Source organism: Podarcis gaigeae, assembly GCF_964106915.1.
Source record: "Podarcis gaigeae genome assembly, chromosome: 16".
Taxonomy (NCBI): domain Eukaryota; kingdom Metazoa; phylum Chordata; class Lepidosauria; order Squamata; family Lacertidae; genus Podarcis; species Podarcis gaigeae.
Window position 1 is genome coordinate 13989876 of NC_139693.1, and position 8129 is coordinate 13998004.

Here is an 8129-nt window from a genome sequence, read left to right on the forward strand (position 1 = left end):
ATGTCCCTTGGAATCATAGAATCATAGAAGTGTAGAGCTGGAAGGGACTCTGAGGATCATCTAGTCCAACCCTCTGCAATGCAGGAATGTGCCGCTGTTGCATACAAGGATTGAACCTGCAACCTTGGCATTGTCAGCACCACACTCTATCCAACTGAGCTATCCAGGCCCTTGTTGCAGGGGACAACCTCATGTGTTCTGAGAAACTGGGTGAGGGGAATGACTGCCTCCTCTGCCCTCACCCTCAAACGATTCTTCCTCCCTCTCTCACTCTAGCAAAGCCGGCCCGCCAGCGTCGCAAGAGGAAGCACAGACGAATGACGCTGACAGAGATGGTGGTGTATGCCTGGCAGAAGATCCACCCGCACCTCGTCTTGCTGAGGGAGATCATCTACCACTTGACTCAGTCTTTCATCTTTGACTTCATAATCTGCTCAGTGGTTGCCATCAACACCGTATTGCTGGTGGCTCAAACGTTTGCGGTGGTCGAAATTCGGGGAGGTCAGCCCGCAGGAGAGGCGTTTCTTTCCTCATAAATAATCCTGCTCCATAGACTTCTTCTGAATGCTGGGTAGTAACCAGAGCATGCTCTGGTTTCAATAAGGCCAGGGGCTTCAGTCCTGCCCCAAGGAGAACTTCTGCTCCCAGATTGACAGCTGGCCCTCAGGAGAGAGCCCCACAGCTGGAAGCCATATTGACCCAAGGGCCTTATATCTGCAGAATAAGGCACTGAACCTTTCAGGAAGCAACACTGGTCAGTGACTACCTATCCCCAATAGAAACCAGCCAGTTGCTTCAGAACCTTGCTGAGACCACTTCAGAGTTTGGCCTTGCCTTTAGGGCAGCCTTTCTCAACTTGTGGGTCCCTAGATGTTGTTGAACTACAACTTCCATCACCCCTAGCTAGCAAGGCCAGAGCTCAGGGGTGATGGGAGTTGTAGTCCAACAACATCTGGAGACCCACAGGTTGAGAACCACTGCTTTAGCGGCATTATCTGTGGTCCTGTACCCACACCTTTATCTCCTGTGTAGATTCAACCAGGGACTACTGCCCCCACTCCCCGCTCAGGCAATTCACCTTCTTCAGTGGTGGGCATCTCCACAGATCACAACAGCTTTCTTCATGGAGGAGAGTGGCTTTCTCACAATCAATGGTTCTCTCTTTCTCTCCTCCCTTGCAACAGAATGGTTCTTTTCTGCCATGGATCCTGCCTTCCTTTCTGTCTACGTGTTAGAGGCCGTCCTCAAGCTCATTGCGTTGGGCTGCGAATATTTCCGCGACCCGTGGAATGACATTGGTGGGTCTTTTTGCAGTGCGGGTATGAACAGGAGTTGACGCCAGTTCTATGTTTCTAGAAAAAGAGGTGCCGGAACCCACCATGGACGCCTGCCTTGTTCTCTTATCATGGCAATGGCGCCCACCAGAGAGGTCCCAGAACTGAGTTTCGGCAAGTTCAAGCTGAGAGAAAAAGCCCTGCCTGATACCATGGTATTCCAGGGCAAACTATTTAATTAGCAGACTGCCTGAGAATAGCAACATGTGCAGAACTAACAGCGGACCCTTCTCAAATGATGAGAAGGTTGGTACAGTGGTACCTCAGGTTAAGTACTGTACTTAATTTGTTCCGGAGGTCCGTTCTTAACCTGAAACAGTTCTTAACCTGAAGTACCACTTAAGCTAATGGGGCCTCCCGCTGCTGCCACGCCACCGGAGCACAATTTCTGTTCTCATCCTGAAGCAAAGTTCTTAACCCAAGGTACTATTTCTGGGTTAGTGGAGTCTGTAACCTGAAGCGTATGTAACCCGAAATATCAGTGTACTAAGCAAAGTACTGTACTAAACTAAGTGTTGTTGTTTTCTCTGGAATGCCCATAATGTTACACTAGTTGTATAAGCTTAATGTTGCTCAGCTGACAGTCTGAAGCACCGTTTCATGTGGGTCTGCCTTAATTTCTCTGTTTCCTCTTCTTCCCTTTGCCAGATTTCTTCATTATGTGCATGACGGTGCTGGATTTTCTGCTCCCCTTGCTCATCTCCTCCAGACAAGGCAACCGCGGCAACAAACTCACGCTCTTCCGGGTCCTCAAAATCTGCAAGGCTGTCCGTGCTATCCGCGCCATCCGCTTCCTGCTCACCCTCCGGTTAGCGCCAAAATTTCTAGCTGGGGGAGGGAAGGGGAATGGAAGAGCTCCTTAGCGCCTCCAAGTAGTCAATATTTCGCAAGAGGGCTTCCAGCAATATTTTGCAAGAGGGCTTCCAGGACCCTTCCGTCCTGTACCTTGAAAGCATTCTTCTCTCACTGTGCACAAAAAATATTTGGAACTGTAAATTGCTCAATATATGGGTCATCTGGAGGAATCCATAGCAACTTCCCAGGTTTTAGGTGGGGTGTGGGACAGAAGAATTGACAGCGACTGACCTTACAACCCTACCTAACTCTCTGTTTCTTTATTTGCTTTTCCACGTAGAGTGATGCAGAACCTCAAGGAAGTCACAAGCACTTTTTTGCTTTCCTGCGAGTCCATCGGAGCCATTATTCTCCTCATGTTCTGTTTCCTCTGTATCCTCCCAGGAAAGAGCAGAATGGAGAGGGAAGAATCCAGGTGCACTGGTAGGGCAGAAGGCAGGGAGGCCAGCAGTAGGTGGCGCCAGAGCCAATGAGAGACAGAGGCCATTAATTCTAGTTTTGTCCCCATCCTCCTCCTCCTCCTCTTCCCTGCTGAGCTCTAACAAGGGCAACACTGAGACCTGCCTTCTTCCGCTCCTCAAAATTTTACTGTTACTGATTTCTGTCATGTCATCCTATGATGAGTGAATTTCACAGGTTAATTACAAAACCTTGGAAGAGGCAAAGGAATGGCGTTCTCTCTCCCGCAATCCTGCATTTCCAAGGCTCCTTGTTTCGTTCCTTAGCCCTGCCTTCCACCTGTCAGTTATGTCTTCCGTGGTGCTGCGTGACATGTTCCATGAAGCTGACGAAAAACACTTTGGAGACCTCTTCAACAGCATCTTCACACTTTTCCAGCTCTTCACTTTGGATGACTGGTCCCTCATCTACCTTACCTGTCAAGAAGCAGGTGAGGCAAGAGGATCCTTGTCAGGGAGGTACATAGAACTTAGCACAATTTTTAGCACAATCGGTTAAAAAAAACCCAACCCACCCAACCTCGTGTCAAGATTGAAGAGCAAGACAATAATTGGGGGGGGGGGAGATCCATGCTAATATGTTAAACATGGAGATTTCCTGAAAAGCCCACCCCTAGGCAGCATTATCACTCACAGGCCCCATGTGTATTTCTTTCCAGGTGCCTGGTACATCATCATCTTCCTGATCGTCTACATCCTTCTGGAGTACTTCTTGCTTCTCAAGTAAGTATAAGCTCCTCAGGCTTTTGACTTATTGGAGAGGACCTTGGATGGGAGGTCAAGGGATGGTTTGTTTATTTATTACATTTATTATATCATGCTTTTCCTCCAAGGTGCTCAAGGTAGCATACATTGTTCACTGCCCGCCCACACCACCACCACCCTGGAATTTTATCCTCACAATATCCCTGTTAGGTATTGTCAGGGAACTGCCATCGGAGCCAGAGGCGGAGGGAAGGCTCCAGAGGGTCCCAGTAGGGAGAGAGGTAGCCCATCTGCTGGGGAAGGAAATCAGCGTAGCACCAGCGGAGAAGGGGGGCAGATGGGGGAATCGGCGAGGGGGCTCCAGGACTCCTCGCCGGAGACCAGCGGGGAGAGCACGGGTCCTCCGTTGCCCACCCCCCCTGTGCAGAAGACTTCCGCGCACGCAGGGAGAGTAGGAGAAGACTTGGCGTCAAAGAGCTTCTTTGCTGGAAGAAGTTCAAGAAACGCCCACTGACGGATTCTGCCAGCGATTGAGACAGCCACGGATGGGTGGCTGTCCGGACAGAAAGGGTTCACCCAGGTAACCCAGCTAGGTGTGGTGACAATTTACGCACGAGCAACCCCTAGAACCATTACAGGTATACACTTTCTCTTGCAGCCTGGTGATTGCAGTCCTGGTCGACAACTTCCAGATGGCTTTGGTGAAGCGTCAAGAGCTCAAGAGGCAAAAGGTCAGCACAGCTCCCATTGGTGTACCCAGGATTCATGATGGGTGGGGCTGGACACCCACCTGTCATCATCCTCTGTCTGGTTCTGTCTAGTAGATTCGGAATGAAATGTCTCAACAGTTGTTTTAAACTTTCTTTTGGTCTCAAGTGCTCAGAAAAAATTGTCAAAATTTTTCTACAATATATAAAAGGTAAAGGTAAAGGGAACCCTGACCATTAGGTCCAGTCATGACCGACTCTGGGGTTGCGTGCTCATCTCACTCTGTAGGCCGAGGGAGCCGGCGTTTGTCTTCAGACAGTTTCCGGATCATGTGGCCAGCATGACTAAGCCGCTTCTGGTGAACCAGAGCAGCACATGGAAACGCCGTTTACCTTCCCGCCGGAGCAGTCCCTATTTATCTACTTGCACTGACGTGCTTTCAAACTGCTAGGTTGGCAGGAGCAGGGACTGAGCAACGGGAACTCACCCTGTCATGGGGATTCGAACCGCCAACCTTCTGATCGTCAAGTCCTAGGCTCTGTGGTTTAACCCACAGCGCTACCCGTGTCCCTTCTACAATATATACTTTTAGTAAAATATTTATTTACTTGATTTGGAAGGGGGCAGCTGCCGCCCCTCCCCCCTGGCTATGCCCATGCAGACTGGGGGTTGACAGGGAATAGCTGGGGCTGGGGCTGCCAGGATGAGCATTCCAGTCACTGAGTTGTATTTCTTTCTCCAATTGACAGAAATGGGTCGAACTGAAGGAGAGCAGTATCGCAGATGATGTTTTTGGCAAAGCAGCAGGTGACAAGAGTGTTTGGGGAGATGGGTAGCAGGCTTTGAGACTGGGCTCAGGCTTAGAACCTTTAATGCAGGGGTGAGGAACCTCAGGCCCGAATGTTGCCCTCCAAATATTTATATTAGCTCCTTGGACTTTCCCTGCAGGCCACACCTGCTCCTTGAGTGTGGTCCAGTTTGACCCACAAGGCCATTCCCCACCCACAAACCATGCCTATTTGCCAATCAGCTCACATCACATTAGCTGCCCTTGCTGTGCTGGTGAACCGGGGCGGGGTTTGGCCCAGTTTGGCTGAGTTCTCCTTCAAGCAGCTTGCAAAATGCAGGCTCCTTTGTGTGCCCCACTCATCAACTGAACCTGAAATGAAGGAGCCTAAGTTAGTTATGTCCATTCAATTCAATGGATATACTCTGAGTAGGATGAACACTGATTACAACCTCAAGTTCAGAGGGAGGAGGATGATTCTTAACATTGAAGCCAAGCTATGCATGCTGGCAAGTCTTCTTTTGCCCTACAGCAGATAAGCCCCAAGCAAAAGAGGAAAAGGAGGAGGAATTATTCAGACAGACAGTCATGGGAAAATATGGCAGCCTTGAGTTGATGGACAGGTGAGGAAGCGCAGCAGCCAATAGAAGAAAACGTATCTACTTGCAACATTTTTTTTAGCTTGCTCTTCAGCGGAAGAGAAGAAAACGGAGTTCCACAGAGGCTTCCAAATATCAGTACAGTGGTACCTTCAGTTACAAACCCCTCAGGTTACAAACACTTCAGGTTACAAACTCCGCTAACCTGGAAGAGTTACCTCGAGTTGAGAGCTTTGCCCCAGGATGAGAACGGAAATTGTGTGCTGGCGGTGCAGCGGCAGCGAGAGGCCCCATTAGCAAAAGCACGCCTCTAGTTAAGAACAGTTTCAGGTTAAGAACGGGCCTCTGGAACGAATTTTGTTTGTAAGTAGAGGTACCACTGTAGTAATAAGGAAGACCTTCCCCTCAGACAACCAAAAGTGGCGGAGCAAAATAATTTAGCAGTAGAATAAACATTAGAATAAAAATGTTAAGAATATCTAAACAACATTTAAAAACAGTTCCAGCTAATAATTACAATGTTGCCAGGAACGGTATCTTTCAGTTATGAAATGCCTGGTTGAAAAGTAACAGTTTAACATCCCTCCTAAATGTTAATTATGAGGTGGACAGATGCATCTCACCAGGAAGAGCATTCCACAAGTAGGGAATCACCTCTGAGAAGACGCTGCCGCAAGTGAGCACCAGCCAGGCAGCACTTGCTCCAACAGGGCCTCCTCCACTGATTATAGGGCCTGAAATAGTTAATACTGTACTGGGGGAGATGCTCTTATCAGTACTTCTGTCCCAAGCTGTTTGGTACCCCCAATGATATTTCCTTCTTTGTCTAGGGAGTGGGAATATCTCTACTTCTACTTTCGACTAATGACAGCAATTGAGACAAACCAACAGCAGTTCCAGTCTCAGGCATCCACCACTGACAAGATATTAGACACTTTCTTTGAGGTAGGAACAGTGTTTGCCCCCCCCCCCCCGAAAAAAGGGTGCCAGTATTCAGCATGAAATAGAGGGCTCTTGGGTACTGCCAGAGTATCGTCCCTCCCTCCCTAAGCCGGACAGAAGCTTTCCAGGCTTCGGGAAGGAGGTGCGACACTCTGATTTGAAAAAAGAAGGTGACAGGCACATGCCGCCAGGACAAAAAGCACTGGGTAGGAGAGTCCACTGAAATTAATCTCTTTTTCTCAGGCTTGCCTCCTATGAAGAGATGCTCTTTCTTTCCTCAAAGGAGCTCAGTGAGATCAAGCTTAACCTCTTTGTACTCTTCATTGTTCAGTGGGGCTGGAGAGAATGAAATATATCCATTTCCTAAGGCAGGGACGGGAGATATGTGTGGGCCCTCCAGATGCTACTGGACTCCAGCTCCCATCAGCCCCAGCCAGCATGGCCAATGACCTGGGAATGATGGGAGTTAGTCTAACAACATCTGAAGGACAACAATTTCCCACCTTTGCACTGAGAGCATAGACCAAAGGTTGCCAAACTTTTTTGCACCAGTGGGCACATTATGAATTTTGAGCAAGTGCCTTGAGTGAGGATTTCAATCCTGGTTTCTCAAACCTTAGTCCAACACCCTAACCATTATACCATGCTGGAACGAGTGGGATAAAGTGTAATAAATAATCTTGGATCAGACTTCTTTTTTTAACCTCCATTTACAGACAGCTGAACATGATTACCTTTCCAAATGAAGATGTTTTCATGGTGTTCCCAAACTAGACTTCACCTGCTCCTGGAGGCTTCAGTTAAAGGGTCAAGATAGCTTGAAGTTTTATTGATTTCTCACTTGTTTTATACATTGTGTTATGTTTATTAAATGACTTTTCATCTATCTGTTGAGCACAACTATATTTGCTGGGTTTGACATAAATAAGTTGCAGAATCTGTTTTGAATGCTTGACTTTGCCCCTCAGAGGACTGTAGGAAGCTCCTCAAGCTCTGGAACTCCTTAGCAAGGGAGGCATATTTTAAGGTTAGACTCACACCATATATTTAAATCATATTTTGTACCGCTTGAACAGTTGTGCCTTTTCCCCATAAAAGGGAGGGTAATGGGAAGTGAAGTTTACTCCTCACAGAATTATAGTTCTCAGCACCCTTAACATATTACAGTTCACAGGATTATTGGAGGGCTGGGGAGGTTCTAAATGTATGGTGTGGGTGTGAAATGATGAGTTTTCACCAATGGACGAAAACATTTTTATTTGGACAGGTTTTTAGCTTCACAAGCTGGCTGTTATGTCCATTGTGCATGCTGCAATTTGGCCACCACTTTGTGCTTATTGATTTGCTTAACCTGCTTGTTTTTGTTATTTTGTATTTTACTTGATTTCACTGTCAGCTTCCTTGAGCACCACTTGACGGAAAAGGTGGGACACAAATTTAACAACAAACCGACAAACAGACCAACCGACAAATGTTCATCAGTGACTGCACCCCTGCAGCTAACTTTCATTGTGATCTCTTGGTGTTCCAAAAAGACATTGCCTCCTGTTATTATTTTTACATGTTGATTGTTTCCTGTGAAGATGAAGCTCGTATTCAACTTGTGCTTCCCACAGTGCTGGAGAAATGTATGCAGAGTGTGCAAACTCACTTTCATTTGGATACTGTCATGTGTTCAAAACAGTGGGTTGTGTACTACAGCCTTGAGACCCTTGGACAAAACGCAGTAATCTCTGTGTGA

General features: G+C 47.6%; 1 protein-coding gene across 9 annotated transcripts in view; it reads left to right on the forward strand.

Annotated features, from left to right (window-relative positions):
* The window catches only part of CATSPER1 (cation channel sperm associated 1), a 13006-nt gene extending 5733 nt beyond the window's left edge, over nt 1-7273 (forward strand). For 7 of the 9 annotated variants that reach the window (XM_083716306.1, XM_083716308.1, XM_083716304.1 and 4 more), the window contains exons 2-12: nt 277-501; nt 1185-1298; nt 1983-2142; nt 2470-2561; nt 2935-3078; nt 3307-3370; nt 4011-4083; nt 4810-4867; nt 5380-5470; nt 6277-6391; nt 7105-7273. In XM_083716306.1, coding sequence (XP_083572432.1) covers nt 277-501; nt 1185-1298; nt 1983-2142; nt 2470-2561; nt 2935-3078; nt 3307-3370; nt 4011-4083; nt 4810-4867; nt 5380-5470; nt 6277-6391; nt 7105-7134 — 1166 coding nt within the window. In that variant the 3' untranslated portion in view covers nt 7135-7273. The remainder of the gene's footprint in view (nt 1-276; nt 502-1184; nt 1299-1982; nt 2143-2469; nt 2562-2934; nt 3079-3306; nt 3371-4010; nt 4084-4809; nt 4868-5379; nt 5471-6276; nt 6392-7104) is intronic. The other 2 variants (XM_083716307.1, XM_083716305.1) reach the window with 1 other exon arrangement.
* Nucleotides 7274-8129: the final 856 nt, after the last annotated feature.